General features: G+C 44.5%; 1 protein-coding gene across 1 annotated transcript in view; it reads left to right on the top strand.

Annotated features, from left to right (window-relative positions):
* Positions 1-865: 865 nt before the first annotated feature.
* Positions 866-22,548, top strand: part of jarid2b (jumonji and AT-rich interaction domain containing 2b) — a 156,113-nt gene continuing 134,430 nt past the window's right edge. The window contains exon 1 of the mRNA XM_080786756.1: positions 866-1,553. Within this exon, the coding sequence (XP_080642882.1) occupies positions 1,509-1,553 (45 nt within the window). The 5' untranslated portion in view covers positions 866-1,508. The remainder of the gene's footprint in view (positions 1,554-22,548) is intronic.

Raw genomic sequence — 22,548 nt, 5'->3', positions numbered from 1 at the left:
GCCTATGCCCAGGTTGTCATAGCAACTTCACAAGAAATTAACTACAATATACAATCATCAAATTGGCTACAACAATGGGGGTCCCTGGCATATCTTTTCAAATGGGGGTCCGCGGCATAATTAGTGTCAATACCGACACCGTGGTACTGCAGGGCATAAAGGAGGGCGAGAGACACCGTGGTACCGCAGGGCATAAAGGAGGGCGAGAGACACTGTGGTACTGCAGGGCATAAAGGAGGGCGAGAGACACTGTGGTACTGCAGGGCATAAAGGAGGGCGAGAGACACCGTGGTACTGCAGGGCATAAAGGAGGGCGAGAGACACCGTGGTACCGCAGGGCATAAAGGAGGGCGAGAGACACCGTGGTACTGCAGGGCATAAAGGAGGGCGAGAGACACCGTGGTACTGCAGGGCATAAAGGAGGGAGAGAGACACCGTGGTACTGCAGGGCATAAAGGAGGGAGAGAGACACCGTGGTACTGCAGGGCATAAAGGAGGGAGAGAGACACCGTGGTACTGAAGGGCATAAAGGAGGGAGAGAGACACTGTGGTACTGCAGGGCATAAAGGAGGGCGAGAGACACTGTGGTACCACAGGGCATAAAGGAGGGCGAGAGACACCGTGGTACCACAGGGCATAAAGGAGGGCGAGAGACACTGTGGTACTGCAGGGCATAAAGGAGGGTGAGAGACACTGTGGTACTGCAGGGCATAAAGGAGGGCGAGAGACACCGTGGTACCACAGGGCATAAAGGGAGGCTTTAAATGTGTGTTTGAAGTTACCGCTGCATGGGGCCGCATGCTGATAGGCTGGCTCTGTGGAAGAAAGGAGCTGAGCCGAGGAACAGAACAGCAGTGCCCGCTGGAGAGTTTCTCTCGTCGTCTGCACACAAAAAAAGCTCCAGCCCAAAAAAAAGAAAGAAAACAAAACCCCCCATTTAATCGTATTTTATTTTATTTATTAGCCCTTTTTTCGCGCGATTCTCCGCCTTCAAAACAAGATGTAACTATGTTGTTCGGCGGCGTTCGTTCGTTGGTGATGATTTTTTTTTACGTAAGCTATTAGAATAATATTCATGTCTTTGGAAAGAGCCGGTGGGGGACGAGGAGCCGCGCTGCGTGCGAGACGAGGAGGACAAGAAGAAGAAGAAGAAACCGAGCTGGTGGTGGTGGTTGTTCTGCCCGAATGGAAGTTATTGTTGTGAATTGTTTTTTGACTATGTTCTGCCTTCGTGAGTTTGGGTTTTGTCCGTCGTCAGTGGTGCTCGTTGTTGCCGAGCCTTAATTAATCATTTCTCGGGAGGATTTCTTATCCAAAATAGCCGCCGAACGAACCGAACGGACGGAGGATTTGTTGTGCAAAGCTTTTCAACCACGCAAGAGGAGCCGGGGATTTAAATCCTTCATTTGGTGTTGGTCGTGGTGTTGGTGTTTGAGCTCCGGGAGTCAAAGAAAGAAAGACATTCATGTGGCCATTCTCTTTATAGCGATAACATTTTGGATTGCACAATGAGCAAAGAAAGACCTAAGAGGAATATCATTCAAAAGAAATATGTAAGTACAAATCAACCCGTATATATATTATACGCCATACTACTGCACACTACTGTCGTCTTTTCAAGTTTTTTTTTGCCTTTCGTCTTGTTTTCATGAAAATGCATAAAGTTTCATCACGGAACTGTGAAGGTTATGATTACGCAGCTGTATCCTATTTGGGTCAAATAGCCTTTTAAAGACGCCAGAGTCCCCCCCCCCCCCCTCCACGTGTTAACAATTACATGACCATTCTGTTTATTTCAACGGACAGTGTTTATTCTGTATACATATTCATACGGTCTCTTTGACACCGGGGCATCATTTCTCTATTATAGGAGCAGCAATAGGTTCTTGGTAGGAAAGGAAAGGCTTTGCGCATTTAAAATGCGTGATGATGGGGCTTGAGATGGACATTTTAGAGAAAGGAGGGGGGATATGTGGAAATTAAAAGAGTTTTACGTGATTGTTTTCAGAATGGCTTTGTTTGCTGAGCTCCCTACAGCTTCTATTCAGAGTCTAGAGCCGTGGGGAAGAAGAGCCTGTCGGCCATGGCTCAGCTCAGCAGCAGCAGAGAGGAGCTATTCCGGGTTCCATTTATTTATCACCCCATGCTGGGCATTCATTCTCTCTGAGCTTTAAACTGTTGTCATTTAACAAAAAAAAGGAAACCCTTTTATTGTTGGAAGCTTCATTGTATAGTGGCTTCGTTAGTTGATGTGTCAGAGAGTGTGTTCTTGTTGGGGTGGAAGGAACGGGGTTTGTTCGTAGAAGAGCGACATGATTTGGTTGGACTGCTGTGGCTCTTTAATTCTCTCCATAATGCTTACGGGTAGTTTATACTCTTCCGTACGACGGTGTCGCTGCTTGCTCCGAGGAAAAAAAGGACGGATCTGAATTAAAGCTAGACGCGTTGTCATGCTTGAAGATCGGTTCTTCTTTTTCGACTAGCAACAACTCTGTCGGTCGTACGACGAGGTATAAATTGGGGATTGAAGAGTGTGTGTGTGACCTCTAGTGTGAACGGAATGGAAGATATTGCAGTAGTCGAGAGAAACGAGAGTCGAGACACCATTCCATTATTTGCCATGCACATGGGGTTGTTGTCTCTCTCGTTAATGCACATTTAGTGTTTGTATATATGTCCAGTTTGATGATTGGGGCACACACAATGTTGTTTTGAGTGATCTCCCGTTTTTAGACGTCTGTGTTTTCAGTCGCATTGCAGTCAGAGAGGCTCACGAATGTGTTGTGAAGCGATCATACCAAGAAGCAACCATTTTCTTCCTGCGAGAAGTAACTGTCTGTAAAAAACGCCGCAGAATTTCAGGAAATAATCGCCAAATAATAGTTTATACATTGTAGTTAATAGTTTGGATTTTGTTCGGGATTTCTTCACCCATGTAGTCTCTGGTCTGTCCCTCTGCACTAGATGCAACAACTATCTATATAATCTTGTAAAGTGTGTGCTCAGCATATCGTGCGGCCAAGTTTAGTACCATGTATCGTTTTCAACTCATGCCTGTGAGCGTGTCCTCTGGGCTGAAGTTTAGCGCTTAATTCTTGTGTTTTAAATGAATGCATTGTTGCAATTATGAATTATTGTCATTGACACACTGTTGCGTTAGATTGCACCGCATCCCGCCCCCCATCCTCATCTGAAAAGTCTCCGCTTGTTTGTTTTTGTTTATACAATCATAAAAGAATACAGCCATTTTCTACTTCCCCTCCTGACATTTGTTTAACTGAAGAGACGAGCCTAATGCAACAGGTTTGAGGATACAGAAACAATTAATGATAATCAAGCACGCGTGATGTCATGATGTGACAAAGAAGAGGTTTGTTTTCATGCATTCCAAAAAGCCCCCCCCCCCCCCTCTGGCTCCTTCAATCCCAGAACTTCCAGGAGGAGAAGTGTTATGTCGTTTGTTTCTGTTTTGTGAGCTATTTGGCTATCAAATTCACATCTAAACCATTATGGTCTACTCTACTGTGAGTATCATTGCTACAGTAGCAATGATGGTGGTTCCACTGAAAACAAGTATAAATGTCTTCTCTGTTATTTTCTCTTTAAAATGTTCAGGCATTTAAACTATACCCACGTGGGTTCATTCACAGCTGCTGCATGGTGCTTTTTTCCTTATTTTTTTTGCAGTTTCAGTGAAAGTAGCCTACATGAACCAAAAACATAGTCTGGTGAACAGACTCAACATTTAAATGCCGGAATTGCCATTTACTGTGTATAGTGTTTTACTGTTTAATTACTGTGGCCTACATTTGATTTGCCACTGGTCATAAATGTTAACTCATGCCATGGTTCTCTCTGCAGCACACTAAACCACTCTTTAGAAGTCGTACAGATGAAGATGACCCTGTTAAATACTTTATGTAGGCCAGACACCCCCCCCCCCCCCCCCTCCCAAAAAAAACAAAAAATGAAATAAAATCATTCTTTTAGCTAAGTCAGCTGATTTGCGACTGTCTATGCCTCGAGGAAGCAGGATGTGCAATGGCAATAATGAGTAACTGAAATAAAGTTTAATCTGAGCCTGGGAGAGAGGTCCAACATTATGTCACTCTTAAAACTGGACAAGCCCTTTTCTTATAAGGTCTATTCATAACTTGAGGGGGGGGGGGGGGTTATAATTAGCACTGAAGCCAAAACGTTCAGGGTTAGGAATGATGCGCCTTCTTCTTTGTGCATGTTCGTGAAGTGGGCGTGCATGTATTCTTTTTCCTCCTCTTCCACCACCACCACCCGTACGTGCACGGTGCACGTGCCTCACATCTGCCATGTTTTTTTTTCTTCTTTTTCCAGCAGCTGAGGTTGTTATTGAGTCTGGCTCAGACCGAACTATGCTCAATGTGTAGAACACCCTGGACGAGTCAGGTCCCCCAAGGCCCCCCACCACCCTGCTGCCCCGCTTTGAGATCCCCCACCAACTCCCCAAAAAATGACCCCCACTCACCTCCTTTTATACAACACCCCCCCCTCCCTGCACAAACCCCCAACCCTAATTAGCGTAAGACAATTATACATGCTTGGCTTAACCATTCCCTTGAAACACGAGTACGGGTTGTTACTCTTCCTTCAACAAACATAATATGAGTGTTTTTAAAATTCATCAGTCATGAACAGAATGGAAAATGTGTGCATGTGTGGGGTCCTTAATAAAAGCAAATAGGGGTGTGTGTGTGTGTGTGTGTGTGTGTGTGTGTGTGGGGAGGGGGGGTCCTTAATAAAAGCAAACAAGGCCATGCAATTACCCCTTTCCTCTGTGAGTGACAGAAGCCAACATGAAGGGAGTGAAAGTGGTCTCAACCTGCTGTTTCAGTTTATTTTTGTCGTGTTCTCTCGGAGGATGCTTCATCATGAATGACCTTTGTGAGCGGATTCGTGATAGTGGTGGTGAGCAAGAGTTGTTGCTGAACTGTTTCTATATGTTATAGTTATAAAAAAAAAATCTGAATTCATGAAGGGGAGCTTAAAGGAGTGATGTATGAAGTGCGAATGTGAGGCGGCGTTGTTCCGACTAACAGAACATGACAGTGTGTGTGTTGCTGTGCATGCGACGCGTGCAGTGGAAGAGTAGCTACGAGAGAGAGCATGGCAGAGAGAGAGAGCTGCACCATGCAGCCAGGGTCCATTTTGTGCCGAGTCTGCTTTTCCTGCCGGCCCCAGCTGGGGCTGTAGGCCTCCGATTCAAAGGGGGTGTGTGTGTGTGTGTGTGTGTGTGGGACAAGCACAGCTGCTACTGGGGCCTTTACAAATGTAAAGAGGCTGTCGGTGTTTGTTTCATCAGGCACACAACTGATGAGGGCCAAATTTGAACCTCCACTGCAGTGTGTGTGTGTGTGTGTGTTGAGGGGGCACTAGAAGAAGTGGAAATAAAAATAAAGCGTGGGGCACCCAGGCTCTCTTCCTCTTTTCTCTCCCTCCCTTCTCTCTAGATCTCTTCTCGCTCTTTCTCTCTCTCAATCCTATCATCCCATTCCAGTTTCTGGGGCTGTCCAATTGACCTGTGGGCCCCATGTCGGCCCACGAAGAGAGCCTCAATGCGCTTCATTTAACCTTATGTTTCAATGCAAATTCCTCTTTCACCGGCGCCCTTCTCTTCATGTGCACAACATGGCAGGGTTCACCGTCGCAAAGCTCACAGTCACTGCAGTTACCAGGGCAACCTGGAGTGTTAATGTGTTGTCGTGCGGCGTGTCTTTTAACTTTATTTAAGAACCTGTTTATTTGGAGATTTTGAGTGTTGATGATGTGCAGTGAGCAGGAAAGATGAGAGTCGACTGGAGCCACTATTGTCTATGGAGTGTTTAAAAGGCCCTATCGAATGTTCCACACGATTCAGAGCCCCTGTCGCTTTGTGTCCCTAGTGCCAAGAATTGTTCTCTGGGCAACTGTTCCCTGAATAAGTCCCCTACGGGGGTTATAAGGCCAGTGTACAGGGGTAAAAAACACGCGGTTGAACACCAGCCAACGTGTGGCACAGCGATGGCGCCACTGAAACACAGCCAACAAACAGCAAATGCAACATCTCAAGTTGCTCTCTACCTTCTGTTCCGCTCTCTGCCGAGTGTCTTCGTTTCAGAAGACGAGATGGTTCAAGTCAGGGCCACGACGTTCATGACCATGATGTCAAAAGAACACTCCAGGGGCACTTGGAACACGCCAGGGGACATGTACCGCTGCTGCGTATGCCAACGCTACGCAGCACAGGCATAAATCTTTTGGTAAGATTATCCGATAGAAACGCACAATACCCCTCTAGACATTGATGGAAATGCATTCTGCATTCCATTGTAGAATTCTCCAATGGTATATATTTTCCCACATCTCGGTGAACCGCCCCACCCCCTGGTTGTAAACATGTGCACTTCTATTGGACGAGACTGTGCACATCCTACTCGAGAGGTTCTTCCCACGCCGCGGCAGTCCCACACATCTCCACTGCCGGCCCCTGTCTACTCTCACAGGGCCCGGGCGCTACAAAACTCTCTGGGAAACGATGCCAGACGAGCCCAACCTCCATTTCTCTTAAGTGAGGTTCCTTTTTTAAATGAGGTCTATGTTGACAGGACTGCTGCTTCATTACAGGTCCTCTCTAAACTGACGCCTTCAATTTGGTAAGGCCGGTACCGACCGCGGCCAAACACATCTCCGCTTGGCTCTTGTCCTCCAATACACTCTAGTACACACAGTTCACACTCCCTCTCCTGTTTAACGCATTTATCACATAACATACACACTTACACATAAAACACACACCACCAATACCCGACCGTTATGTAATTTGACCTTATCAGCTGTTGGCATCGAACACAAACTCTTCTGCGTGGGCACACGTGTGCGCACACAACTGAGTCAAAGGTCCATACCTGTACACCCGCAGTCATGAGGGGCGTTAAACCGGTTTGGACGGCCAACCTAGTCGCAAGGTGACTTTTAGATGTGTTGGTTAACGACTAGATGACATGAACCTGGGTGTGACTGTCGTTGGTGTACAGTATGTAAAACATCATATAAACATAGTTGTGTGTGTAGGTGTGTTTTACTAGTGCATATGTTGCAATAGAGCTGTGTGTGTGTACGTGCACGTAAACACACCATGTCTTCATGTTGTGCAGTGATTTATGTCCTCCTGTGGGTTTGGACGGAGATGGGGGGAGTGAGACAGCTGGTCAGGCCCTGAGAGGCTCTGGTGTGTGTGTGTGTGTGTGTGTGTGTGTGTGGTTGTGTGCGTGATCATGCTGGTGAGCACGTATGCTTGCTCTGTGTGTGTGTGTGTGTGTGACTGCGTGTGCATGGCTTATCCGTTCAGTATCCCTATGAAGCTGAATCAACGGTTTATCTTTGTCTTTGCAGGCTTTACATGAGACCACGGAGGACAGTGCTAGGAGTATTTTACAGGAGACTGAGGCTTTTAAAGGCGTCTCAAGAAAGGATTTTAATATTTACATATTTTTATGCCATGGTTTGTCATTGAGGACTTTGAACGTGCTGTTACTGCATTGGCTTTCAAAGTGCAGGCCCGAATGAGGCTTTGAGAATTCAGAATGAGAGGTTTTAAATCTATTACAGGTTTCCTCACTCGATTAACGGCTGGTCGATTGATCACCCAAGAATTCCGTTGAGGACCGCTGTAATATCTATGTACTGGGTACCCTTCTTTGACTGATCTCACCTCACAACCTCTCTCTCTCTCTCAGCTACACAAGTTTAATAAACACTCTTTATATTTTCATCCTGCGGTCAATCCCATCTGATCCTCTATTGTGACACAGTCGTCTTTACATGGCCAGAGAATTAAGCCCCGAGGGATGAAGTAACAGCGCAGGGCTTCAGTCACTATCGATCTACCATTACTCCGTCTCCTACTGCCAGGAATACCAGAGTTTCACTGTGAAACATATGCCAATAAGGCCCTGTAGGCAGCAACATGGAACATCTCAACCAGTGTTGATTTTGTCAACTAAAACTAAGACGAAAAATGTTCGACTACCTTTTTCCACTGATGTAAACTAAATGTAAACTAAGCTATGATGACGAAAACTAAGACTAAATATACTGACAATTTTGTCAACAACGAACAACAACTTGTCTAGTGGACAAGAGATCTAGAATAAGTCATTTTACACTTGGTTGCATGCTGAATGTACAAATAGCCGATCTACAAGCTCATCTACAACGCATCGCCGAGTTGTGAGCTTGCAGATCGGCTATTTTGTAGATCGGCTATTTCCGTCATTATACGACGGCATCAAGGCCTGCCAAAATACATATTAGTCGAGTAAATCAACTGTAGATTTAGTCGACTAAAATCTTATGCCATTTAGTCGTAGACTGGTGACTAAAATGTGACAAACTAAATGACGTTTCATTCCAAAGACGACTACGACTAAACTGAAATCAAAATTAAACTGCCAAAAGCAAGACTGTAGGGCAGCAACATGGAACATCTAGACCATGTTGCTGAGACGGGGGTAAAGATGAACTTGTTTGTAGATATCTCTGAACACACACAAAAAAACGCCTTGATGTTTTACATGTCCTCTTTGAAAAGATTTATACACACGCATCGTTGATGGATTGAGGACTTGAGTACTGGAATAAAAATGTACACTCAGTATTTGTTAAGTAAGTGTTACAGGCGTTTTGGGCTGCCACTATGAATCATTGTGTTTATGATGGAGAATTGTGCTGGGTTGTGCCAGTGAGCCCTGGGCCGCTCTCTCTCTCTCTCTCTCTCTCTCTCTGTGGGTCTGACTTGGCCAACGGGTCACACTCATTTATTTAACGCATTTAGACCCGGCGTCGAAATTAAAAAAAATGTCTTCTAAATTCAGTTTTCTGAAATGACTCATGTTTCTGTATCAGTGGTGCTCAATATTTCATGTCAAGGACCTCAAAAATATGTAATTGGGCAATTGGCCACCCTCCCCAGTCTGAAAATATGTTATTCCTGCAGGAACCCCTCGGAAGCAAAGATTTGAGCTAAAAAGCTTCGCTCTGAAAGAATATATATTCAAAGATTTGCGACACAATTTCATGATATTTCAAAAAATAGCAGATCTACAAGCTCATAGTGCGGCACTTGAGTTTGTAGATCAGCTAAAGCATAACATAATGCTTGAAACATCAAAAGGGATTCCCGTCATGAATGGGTTAATCTCTCGTGAGGTGTTTTTCCAGCGCAGACGTTTTTATTTATCTTTTAATATTCGACTATCATTACCCCCCCCTCCTTTTTTTATGGCGGTCATTTTTTGTCTCTTCAACATGCATGGCTAGCCGGTTACGAAACGGTGGCCTCCCCCCTGTTTAAAGAGCCCCTGAATGCAGACCTTCTCAGCGTGCGATTGGCCTCTTTTGCGATCACGGAAGCACTAATTCAGGATGGCAGACGCCCCCTCCTTCCCTGGAGGAGTAATGAACCAGTTGAGCAAAGTGGCTAAACAACCGCTGTTTGCTGTTCATTGTCCAGTCCCACTGGAGGAGCTTGTCCTTGTCCCAATCCTTTAGAGAAATGTTAATCAATGTGACGTTTGGACCAGGGCAATGACTCCTAAGTAGGGTTTTGTGACTTTGTGACAAAAATGTATTATTAATTAATATCTTGCATGACATCAACATTGGAAAATTGTGAAAATTGTGATGTCGAGTATCACTAGCAACTAGCGAGGGTTCAAATTAAACTACTTCAGATGGACACAGGCCTTTACTTCACAAAAAATTTCAGAACTCGGCAAGAAAGTACGAGTATGTTGGTTCGGCTGATCAGGATACGTGATGCAGGGATATAACCGCAAGAATTGACGAGCTGTATATTGTGAATGCAGCCTTTTTAAACCGTAGATTGTAATTACATCTGATGCATTTTTAACAAGGAGTTTGATTTGCCCAAAAATCTGGATTGGATGAGGGCATGTCCTAAAAGTGGAAATGTGTGCGTTCGTTGGGGGGGGGGTCGACTGCGCTGCTGTTGCCGGATGTTGTGCTTCCTGCGTCAGCTTGCATGCGAGGAAATGGGAGAGGCAGACGGCCGAGGCAAAAGGGGGAGGATTGTACGAGGCAGAATAATTTGGTTTTATTTGATTCGCAGGTCAATACATGACTTTGCGTTCGTAGAACACCCCCACCGACCAACGGCCAGGAGAAACACATTACTTCCCTGTCGTGTCTTGTAATAGCATACTGAGTGGATTCCTCTTTTCTCTCCCTCCCTCTCCCCTCTTTCACTCTATGGTCTATCTATGCCATTACTCAGCGCAACAGAGAGAGGAGGAAGCTGAGGTATTTTTTCTCTGTGCTTATAGAGAATTCTCTCCTCGAGGAGGGGCAGGAATTTATCTGAAGCTTTCATCGCAGCCCTTTGAATTTTGTTTGTGTGTATATAATGTTAATGTTAATAATTTGGCTGGATGAAAGATCAAACCCCCGTGTGAAATAATTATGGTTCTCAGCATTTTTCTCAGTCTCTGCTCATCATCTGTTTCTCTGTCTCTCTCTCTCTCCTCTGCTGGGTTCTCTGTCTCTCTGTCTTTCTCTCTCCTCTGTTGGGTTCTCTGTCTCTCTGTCTTTCTCTCTCCTCTGTTGGGTTCTCTGTCTCTCTGTCTCTGTCTCTGTCTCTGTCTCTGTGTCTCTCTCTCTCTCTCTCTCTCTCTCTCTCTCTCTCTCTCTCTCTCCCCCCCCCCCCTCTGCTGGGTTCTCTGTGTCTCTCTCTCTCTCTCTCTCTCTCTCTCTCTCTCTCTCTCTCTCTCTCTCTCTCTCTCTCTCTCTCTCTCTCTCTCTCTCTCTCTCTGCTGGGTTCTGTCTCTCTCTCTCTCTCTGCTGGGTTCCTGCGTTCTTCCACCCGGCCTCCATTCGTCCGTTTTGTTTTGCTTCGGCCGGCCAAAGGAAACTTTGGAAGCCTCTCAGGTTTTATCACATACAGCTGTGTGACTCCCCCTCATGCACACATGCGCGTGTGTGCACACACACGCGCAGGTATTCCAGCCTGTCATGGTGGTGCTAGCCAACATTAGCTTACGTTTGACGAGCTGTTGATTGTCATCATAGTACATTCTTTGTCAGCCAAAAGAGAATGATTCACACTTGAAAAGCAGTTCTGTATGAATTAACATGACTCAGGGGTTGGGGTGTATTGATTTTTCTTACTTATTGATCTTTCTTTTTTCTCTCCTTTGTTTACAAAGGCAATATAGCTGCTTTTATGTTCTCCAAAGAGAAGCTTGGGGATTGTCAAAGGTATTGCTCTCCCTGTTTTCAACCTTCGTATTTTTACTGCCTTCCTGCCTGCTTGTTTTGCTCCAGGCCTCACAGCAGGGGCCTAGAGTGTATGGTACACCCAGGGAAGAGAGAGCCAGAGTCTGGCCTGCATGTCTGTCCAGCCTCCCCTGGCCCTGGATCAAACGCTGCAGTGCCTGCGGGGGGAAAAAGGCCAACCCTGGTAATCACAACCTGTGATCGTCAAGAAGCAAAAAAACCTTCTGACAAGACGAACAACTCAAACAATGAATTCAATCTAGGGTGGAATTCTCAAAAACATGGATTTAATAGCCTCGCCTGTGAATCCATTCAGTGTCAACATCAAGTTCTTGAGAAGCAAAGCACAAAGACAGGTTGATGTAAGGCTTAGCTGTTGTCCCCCCCCCCCCCTTTTTTATACTGTTTTTATAATAAGGAATGTAACGTGGAACGGACATGAGGTAATGTGCGGTCGACTCAGGGCCGTGCTGCGATACATGTTGCTCACTACTTCTCATCATTCCTTGCCAGATTTGAAGAAGTGAGTAAAACACAAATATAACAAACATTTGCTGTGTGTAAATACTGTATAATCGGTAAATCACCCAAATGCAGGCTACCATGGTGACTACAAAATGTGCCCCTCCATGTCCTTTCCTTTTAATTAGTGTGGTTGCCCAACAGGGCAACCAGACTCTTGTAATTGTAACACTTTATTATTCATTCCACTTATTCCATAGTTTATTCCACTAGTCTTTATTTTGACGCACTACCCCTCCCTCAGTTTTGACTGTACGCACTTGAGCCATATGTCAAATTGACCGGAAAAATCGGGAATCGATGGCGTGTACTTTGCTAAGAGAAATGTTGTATAGTTTAATTGATATGAATTTATTAGTGAATTAAATTATCCCATTGACTTCAATGGAAAAATGCAAAAAATCACATTCAAGTATTTTTCCCTCTGAGACTGTAAGCACTATAGTTACAAAACTTGGAGGAATATTTCCTAATTATCACTAAAATTAATTAAAAATATATTTTTTTAGGTCGGCCTCATGGTGGCGCTATAACAGCCCACTTTACCTTTTGGCTCATAACTCTTGAACCGTATGTCGTAAAATCAAAATTATTTTTTCCCTGGATTCCTTGGGTCATGACGCATCTCCCCATATAGGCCACGCCCATTTCCGCCATGATGGATTTTCCGCCATTTTGAATTTTGTCCAAAACACACTTTTTGCTTTTCCTCCTACAGATTTTGTCCAAATCTCACAAAAATCTGTACACGTGATCTCTGGACCCATCCGATTAAAACAGAAACGCAGATTTTCGGTAGTGCGTATCGTTCGGCCGTAATCGTCTTCCGAAGTCAGTAGGAGGGGCCTATATCACGAAAAATGCCATAAATCACGAACGGAATGTCCAATCCATCCCAAATTTGAATCACATGTCCGGGGTGGTTCGTTCAACCGAGTTCCAAAAGCAATTCCATTTTCATCCATAGGGGGCGCCGCAAACGCGATAAATGTAACCGTTTGTCGGAAAACCAGAATTTCGGGGGTTAAATCCCCTCCGAATTACTTACACACGATCTAAGGTGTGACTTGAAACTGTAACAGGCTGGCAATATCAGTGGGAGGGGTATATATATGTAAGCCACTGCGGCAACCACACTCTGCAATTTTTTAAAATTGCGACCTCTCCGAGGTTGTCTAGTTCTCCATGTATGTCAGATGGAGCCCCCCCCCTGTTTCTATAGCAACAGGCACAGTGGCTATCTCTTCCTCTTATCCTCTTATCCTTCAGGGTGTGAAAAACAGATGTAAAAGTTAGATTCTCCAGTGAGCATCTGGTCAGACTTTGTCTTTAGTGTCGTGAAGCTATTAATCCATCTTGTGTCCCGATAAGAAATCACATGTGTGTTTCTGCAAATTCACAAACTATACTCTTATGCATACCTTTATTTTGGATTAGATTGAAACGCAGATAATCAGAAACCACTCGATCCTACATACGACTAGTAAAGTCCTATACGCAGCAAGCCAAATGACGTCATGACGTCCTCTGGTGGCGTTCAGGACTAGGCCAGATCACAGCCCATATGGGGATGATCTTTACGTCATTTCCAGGACGTCCTTCACCAGTTGAAATAATAATATAGCTAATTCTGGGCCAGATCTGAGTTGTGATATGATTTTAAGTTGATCTGGCCTCGACCGGACTCTCTGATTCATCCAGGGACGTGCGTCTTAGTGGACAGAATTAACATTGGTGATGGGCCAGATCTGACTGTCTTGGTTTTGACTTGATCTTCTGGCCCCAATAGAGACGTCACTAATTCGTCCAGATCCTGACCGTGCTCAATTAGGCGCGTGGCCATGTTTTACCTTTACTGACAGACGTTCCTAAATTAAACAAACTGTTTGCAGCTCTGCTGGAGTCGAGCAGGGCAGTCTGTAATATTACTCAGCTCTGCTGGAGTCTAGCATGGCAGTCTGTAATATTACTCAGCTCTGCTGGAGCCGAGCATGGCAGTCTGTAATATTACTCAGCTCTGCTGGAGTCTAGCAGGGCAGTCTGTAATATTACTCAGCTCTGCTGGAGTCTAGCATGGCAGTCTGTAATATTACTCAGCTCTGCTGGAGCCCAGCAGGGCAGTCTGTAATATTACTCAGCTCTGCTGGAGCCCAGCATGGCAGTCTGTAATATTACTCAGCTCTGCTGGAGTCTAGCATGGCAGTCTGTAATATTACTCAGCTCTGCTGGAGTCTAGCATGGCAGTCTGTAATATTACTCAGCTCTGCTGGAGCCCAGCATGGCAGTCTGTAATATTACTCAGCTCTGCTGGAGCCCAGCATGGCAGTCTGTAATATTACTCAGCTCAGCTGGAGTCTAGCATGGCAGTCTGTAATATTACTCAGCTCTGCTGGAGCCCAGCATGTCTGTAATATTACTCTGCTCTGCTGGAGCCGAGCATGTCTGTAATATTACTCAGCTCTGCTGGAGCCCAGCATGGCAGTCTGTAATATTACTCAGCTCTGCTGGAGCCGAGCATGGCAGTCTGTAATATTACTCAGCTCAGCTGGAGTCTAGCATGGCAGTCTGTAATATTACTCAGCTCTGCTGGAGCCCAGCATGTCTGTAATATTACTCTGCTCTGCTGGAGCCGAGCATGTCTGTAATATTACTCAGCTCTGCTGGAGCCCAGCATGGCAGTCTGTAATATTACTCAGCTCTGCTGGAGCCCAGCATGGCAGTCTGTAATATTACTCAGCTCTGCTGGAGCTGAGCATGTCTGTAATATTACTCAGCTCTGCTGGAGCCCAGCATGGCAGTCTGTAATATTACTCAGCTCTGCTGGAGCCGAGCATGTCTGTAATATTACTCTGCTCTGCTGGAGCTGAGCATGTCTGTAATATTACTCAGCTCTGCTGGAGCCCAGCATGGCAGTCTGTAATATTACTCAGCTCTGCTGGAGCCCAGCATGGCAGTCTGTAATATTACTCAGCTCTGCTGGAGTCTAGCATGTCTGTAATATTACTCTGCTCTGCTGGAGCTGAGCAGGGCAGTCTGTAATATTACTCATCCTCTTCGTTCACTTCAGACGGTTATTGTCTCTTGTCTGGTGGGGCTGATTGTCACACATCATGCACACAGTAAGAAAGGTATGAAACTGTAAATATAATAGTAGCACAGAGCTAATTCGCTGCAACTTAATTGATGTGAAAATAAAATATCTATTTATTTTCCTCCTTCACACAGCGTGATTTCATTACTTAAAGCTGTCGGGGGTGGTGTGGAAAGGATAGGGTGTCACATTTGACAGCCAATGGCGATTTTGTCATCTGTATGAATCTACACTTCATTAAAGTGTCTCACGGCTTTGTGTGACACAGCCAGAGGTGTGTGACTGACTGCCACTACCATGTGTTACCTGGCATCCCACAGTGAACCAGATGAGGTGTTCACAACCTGAAGTGTAGGATATTCCGAAGCCAACGGTATGCAAATCAACAAGGAAGGCATGGTGACAGTGAGGGATGCCTGAGTGAGCAAGACCTTGTGCATCTACAGGTCGAGTTGGCGGGCAGAGTACTTGACAATTACGTACACATTAGGATAGCAAATGTTAATGGGCTAACTAGCTAGCTAGTAGATACTTAAAGTAAACAGACTGGCTGCAAGCGGGCATGCAACACTTCCACAAGTGAATTTGCATATATGGTTAGCTTCAGAATAGCATACACGTTTACAACCCCAACCTGATGCGAGAGGAGAGACTCACAAGTCTTCAGGTTCCCCATGCTAATGAGCAAACCAACTCTCTAAACTCACCCAGAGAGAAAGATCTAGATAAATTGGCCCATGGATAAATGGATAGCCAGAAAAATATACCTTTTATTGAAAGGATGAACGCCTTGAGATGCCCCATCTCATTTTAGAGGGGGGTCCTCAACACAGATAAATACATACAGTACAACACACATGTGATAAATAAACGGCAGCATCGAGCAAGCAGGGTACAAATAATGAAGTTACATACATATCAATCAGTACATTATGTTTGCTTATAGAAAGACAAAGACGACTGCCAAGAACGATACGTAAATTAGAAGCATGAGCACGGTGTTCGAAGGTGTATGAAGATTGATTCTTTAAATACATTGAAGGAAGTGATTGATCTAAGTGGACTTGGTAGGTCATTCCAGTCTGATGGGGCTTTAAATTTGAAGGCACAGCGAAAAAGTATACTATACAAAATAAAAATACCTGTAAAATACGTATCCAACCTAGACCTGCTCGATTGAAATGCACGACGACCCACTTCTTCCTCCTCATCCCGGTCTGCGTGTAATTTAATTTCCCACACCTGGCTCTACTGTACCTGCTGCTGTGTTTTTGAGGCAGCAGTCCTTAAAGTTCATTTATTTTACCTCCCATTCAGGCTCCCTTTGAGCTCAATTACCAGCAGTAGAGGGCTGTCTGCGGCGCCGCTGCTCTGCCCTTTCCCTTCGTCCTCCTCTCTGTCTTTCCCTGGTTCTGCGGAGGAGGGCTCCTTCCTTCCCTTCCCTTCCCCAGATACACGGGCGCCATCTAATCGGCCCTCATGCATCACCTTCATTCTTCATTCCCGCTCCACCAGTGCCATCATTCACCTCTTCCCCTGCTGTCCTCTGCTTCTCTCTCTCTCTCTCTCTCCTTCTTTCCTGGTTTCTCTTTCCCCCTTTCCCGGTTATACACCTTTTTGTATTTTTCGAACCCTCACTTCCTCACAGTTGCCTCTCTCTCTCTCTCTCTCTCCCTCTCTCTCTCCCCCGGTGCCCCTTCTCCAGGCCCCATAGGCCTTGCAGGCTTTGCCTTTGTGAGCGAGAGGGAGTGAGCGGGGCGGCGTGCAGTGCATGGGGTTTGTCCCAAGCTGTGAGGTGAAAATCATTTCTTAATTGCCTCTTTTTTCTTTTTTGCCCCAGCAGCCGTGCCAGGAAATGGACTCCCATGTCCGAGCTACAACAAGTCCCCCCCCCCCAAAGACCCCTGTTCCCTTCCCTAAAGCCCCAGCTTTGTTTCATAATGTTCTCTTGCTGGAGTTTAATCTGTAATCGTACAGCGTCAGTGTTTCTCTCTCACACGCATGCACACACATACACAACACACACAGGGTTTTAAACGGTGACTGTGTAGACCGAAAGCTTGCCAAATAAATTGATTGTGTGCAGAGTGTGCGGAGCTTCCCTTTATTTTTTCAAACGGTGACTGTGTGGAATACATTATACTGCGGAAATAGTCTAGCACACTGGCATCTACGTAGCATACTGCACACGTAAACATGGAGCCTATCCGTCATACAAACTTCAACATGTGAGGGACGCTGCCATATATGACTATTAATAACTGGCTGACAGGTCACTGACACAATGTGTTGTCTGGTCTGAGACTATATGAGAAAGGAGGTAGTTTTCGTTTCGTCCTCTTGTTTTCTCTCTATATTTTGTGAATCTGCTGTTTGTGTGCATTTGACGGAACTGGGTGTTGTCGGTCTGTGTTTCATGGATGCTCCTCTCCCACCATGGTTGTCTGCTTCAGTCATCTCTCTCTCTAGTCCCCGTCTCCCTACTACACAACGGTAAAGAAAAAGTACAATGCCTCACATCTGTCAAATCTAAGGGATGTTTTCTGTTATCGTGTGTGTGGAACCTGGCTTTGAATTAGGCCTTTTTTCATCGGATAAACTCTCTCTTCTGGATGGAGGTCTTGTGGAAGCTAGATGACGGGAAACTATAGCCTACATATAGGCTATTTTATTTTTAATTGTTTCAGATGGGAGTGTGTGTCTGTCTCGCTGTCTGTCTTGTATCTGTGGTCGGGGCCTCATCCCTGCCTTTCCTGTCAACTGTCAGTGGAGGGCTGTGGTGGCTTCCATGAACCACCACCAGTAACTGGTAATCTTATCTTCCTGACAATCTGCATTAGCCTCAGCCTGCAGCCGCTTAACCCTTACTATGCCGCAGTGCACATCTCACGACTACTTCTTTCTTTTAGCCACTTTACTTTGCCGTTATGGGCACACACAAAAAAAGAACATCCAAAATGTTAAACAAAATACAGAATGTTTCAGATCTACAAGCTCACAGCATGACTCGCGAGTCGTGAGCTTGTGGATCGGCTATTTTGGCTTGTTCGTCGCACGATGAAGTATAATATAGCACGCGGGTGGTTAACTCTATTGTCCCAGTGAATGCGAGATGTGATGTGCTTGCGGTCCCATATATAAAAGGCACAATGTGTCTCCCTCCCTCTCCGTCTTTCTCTCTCTCTCCTACACCCTCCATTAATTTATCTTGGCCACAATATCCTGCCGAGGCTCTGGTAGTTTTCCTGCGAGCCACAGCGTTGTTGTTGAACCATAATCATTTAGTCTGCCTCCCTGTGGTTCTGGCAAGCTCTCCTGAAACCATGCACTGCTCACTTTAATGGGGGGAAATCTGTCTGCTGCTGCCTCACCTCAGTTTCCAGTGTCGATAGATATCACCTCGGCAAAATGATGGTTGAAGGTGTTAATGTCCATGCTGACATGCATCAGAGGACATGCAGGGTATTGTGGCTGTGATGTTGACTTGATCTGTGTTGCATTTGTTAATATCTTAAGTGTCCACTTGGGCTTGCGTGGCTAGCTTTTACTTTTTTGACTGTTATTGTTGAAACATAGGCTGAGGAAGTTTGAAATTGAATTAACAAAGGTCCCTAGACTGAAGCGAAAAATAATAATAAATAAAAACGTATTATCCTATGCCTCACCAATGGGGAAATGCTATTGAGGTCAAGGTGATGGAGGAGTTTGTACTCGGGTCAAAGTAATTTACCCTTACAAACGCAGCTTACAGGACTAGACAAAGCGGTTTAGCTTCACAACGCACCTCCATGAATTAAGTGAGTTGCCATGTGTATCACTGGTAATCAGGGCCCCCCTGAAACACAGCATCATCTTGTTTTCCCCTCGATGAAGGCACACTCACACATGTGCACACCAATGCCAACAGCCAGGCTTCTGTGAGTAGTGTATTAACTCAAAGTCCTCGGGAGTACGGCACTATTAAAAGTTACTAACACTTAATAATGCACAGCAGAAAGCTGTTGTGCATAATTAGCTCAGCTGTAGCATACTAATTTGCTAGTGCTGATGAATACATTTTGATGTCGTTTCTGCCATTAACGCAGATGAGATGAGACAGCTGTCGATGCATCACCACACTTCAACACCACCATTGACTATTCTTTTCACTTGCATTACACTTGTATTCCAGTATGAAAAACTATTAGCTGTTCAACCTAAACAGTATTACTTTAACTCCACTTCTAGTATAATATAATAGTCCTCCTAGAACTATTGACATCCATCTCCCATGCCATCATCCGCTTTCAGCTACAAAAAGCTTTAAATCTCTCTTTGCTTCAGAGCTCTCGATGCTTGCTAGTCTGGTTTCTTTTAATGTATTTTTTTCACCTCACTAAGCTCCACGTAAACAATCCATTCTGTTGGAGCTCCAGAGGAGAAAAATGGTCCGTGCCGTCTTATACCGTGGTGCTTGGCAGCCTATTAATGCCCCCAAACAAGACTGTTGATGTATGAATGATCTGTCACATGGACTGATTTAAGACGATGTCGGTCACCGGCAGAACCAGTTCTCTGTGTTAAGACTTAAGACTGACTGATGTTCATTTGATCCGCTGACGGATCGATGATCAAGACTATACAGTACTTCACCAGTGTTGTTTTCATTCTCCATAACTCTGTGTGTTTTTCAAAATCAGAGGGAAGAAGTCGGGTAATACAGTAATACTATACATGCTAATATCTCCCCGTATCCATTTCTCCCTCGTTCTTTCCGATTTCTATTATTTTGTCACCTTATCGTTCTTCGTTTTAGAATGGTGTGTTCTGTCGTTCTTTAGATGGTGTGTTCTGTCATTCTTTAGATGGTGTGTTCTGTCGCTCTTTCTTAACCCATTCTGGGCGGGAAGTGGGAACCCCTTTTGGTGTTTTAAGCATTATGTTATACTTTAGCTTTGAATATATATTCTTTCAGAGCGAACGTTTTTAACTTGAATCTTTGCTTCTGGGAGGGGGGGAGGGGGTCACTGGAACAACATATTTTCAGATGGGGGTCGGCGGCCGCCAAATACATATAATCTTGTGGCTCCTTGACATGAAAATGTTTGACATAGAAAACTCTCAGGACTTAGAACCGTCATTTGTAGAATGGTAGAATTTGTAGACTCGTCCTCGGGTCTGAATGGGTTAAGATGGTGTGTTATCTCCGTCAGGCCTGAAAGAGCAGCTGGGCTCACAGAGACCCTCTGACAATGGACACATGTTCTCCTCTCACTAGGCCTCCCGGGACGTGTGTGTGTGTGTGTGTGTGTGTGTGGACATGAGTGTGTGTGTGTGTGTGTGTGTGGACGTGCGTGTTTTTGGTGTGTGCGTCGCATTTATCTATGTTTGCTGCAGGTGTAAAGACCATAGCATTCATGGCCAACTGACCATGAATCCCTAACACCTCTGTCTGTCTGTCTCGCTCTCTCACACTCCCTCTCCTCCACGGTAATGTGATGCTGCTGTGATTCAACCAGGCGTCTCAAATTAAACACATCAGCAGGTATCTAGAAAAACACCTGAATCTCCTTTTCGTTCATCTGTCTTGAGACGAAGTAACGGCTTTTGGCAATTATATTGATCGTACCCGCCCGCTGTGCTTCTCCAGATGGCTTTAGCATATCTGACAGTGGAAAGTTGGTGTTTGTTTCCCCCAAACTTGAATATTGAAATGTGTCTCCAACCATTTAGACTTGGGTAGACTAGTGATATTCAGGTTAGTATGTAAGAGACCTCAGACAAGTATGACAAGTACATTTGAGTTTATTCATTTCAGTGGCACGTCAGGCGTCACGTGTGCTTGTGGAGCTGACTAGAACTCTATCCGCTTTCAATATGCTCCCATGCGCTGGTGTCCCCTTTGGCTGAATGACCACCATATGCATTTTTTACATGCATATTAGATCATCAATAATAGCCTAAGTGGGTTTCAAGTTCTCATAGAAATAGAGACGAGAGTGCAGTGTTTATTCATTGATTAGGTGAAACGTAAACCGCACAAGTCACAGTCAGACAGAAAGGTGGTCCTATGTATTCAATTAATCAACATCAAAATGTTGGCAGGGAATGACTCATTGCTGTGAGAATATTGCATTTACTGCCCTTGTGGTCTCTTGGTAGTTGGCTGTTAAATTGATAATGTGTGTGCTGGAAAATATATATTTTGGGTGAGTCTCTCACACCAACATACGGTAGTTTGTTTTGTGAAGCAGTTGCACAGTGAACTATTTAGGCAGGTGTCCTGTTTACAGTATAGGCTTGTTTCTACTCTCTACACAATTAGAAAGAACAGAAGGCTGTATAATGTTCACCAGTAAGAACAAAACTACCTTGCAAGAACAATGTTGGTGTAATTTAGACATTATTTTATCAACCACAATACAACTTTCAGTAGTTGAATGTCCTGGTTTTACACGGACAAGATGACCGTGTAGCTAAGTTTTTCCGATGCGAGTAGCTCTCCAGAGACGAGACTTGTTGTAGTTGCCCTCTACGGAGATAACGATCTCAAAGAGCCTTCATTTGATTTATTGGCCAATTAATTTAGAACAAGTATTAAGATATTCGCTTAGAAAATGACCAGAATATCCAACGCTTGAAAAAAGGGTATTATTACACCCCTAATGGCCAGAGAAAAAAGGAGACGGGCGTAGACAAGGTCATTTTTACAGTATGTGGCTGATGTGCCAAAAATAAAATTAGTCATTGGATGTGGCACTCCGCATCAAGAGCATTCTTCTCTAAAATACTTTTAGAAGTGGGATAAAAAAAGAGACTCTCAAGGTCACTTTTGGACTGAAGTAGAGTCTGTGAATAAAGGTTGTCGTAAGTTATGATCATCTTTTTATCAGCAGAACAAGGAATGGAATGAACCAGAAAATATCAGCAACATTGAGGCTCTTCTGGGGGAAAATCTATAGTCAATATGTGAAATATCTCACTCACTCAATTTCAATTCAAGATAAATCTATGTATGTACAAATAAATACATATTGAATAATATAAAGGTGTAAGTAGAGCTGTGTTACATTAACACAAAGTAATACTATCTTGTGCAAACTATAAAAATGCATTTTCTGTCGGAGATAGTAATAGGAGACGTTTGCTTTATACTTTTGAAAGTTGACAGCAGTATTGCAATTTCAGTTTTTGCATAGTATATTAAAAAAACGTTTGCGACTAGTAGCAGCAATTTATTAAAATGTACCACGGTCATTTGCTGTATTACACACAATGATTTGTATTCCTTAAGGTGGTGTATATATATACATCCTTCTCCTGTCACAGCAGCTCGAAAATTTCGCTGCTGTGTTTGCACATTGTTGTACTTCAACAGAGATGTCCTTAGTCATGTTTTCAAACTCTCCTTAGGTGATCATTGTAATCTGTGGGAAGCCTGGGAGCCAGGTCTGCCCATGGCGGCCTTTAGGGTCTATATCGAGTTAATGTTTTCCTTAGTTTTGGATCAGTTACAGTGCTCAAAGTATTCTGCTAGTGTGTATTCTCTGTTTAGTGTTTAGAGCTAAATAATAACCTTCCATTTTGCTACGGATTTGGGTAGATCTTTTCCAGTGTGTAAGGTAGCTTTCTTTTTGTTTTCTTATGATTTG

This window comes from Protomyctophum bolini, assembly GCF_963924005.1.
Source record: "Protomyctophum bolini genome assembly, chromosome: 17".
Lineage (NCBI taxonomy): Eukaryota > Metazoa > Chordata > Actinopteri > Myctophiformes > Myctophidae > Protomyctophum > Protomyctophum bolini.
Note: the sequence above shows the minus strand (reverse complement) of the source record. Positions and strands in the feature narration are given on the sequence as shown.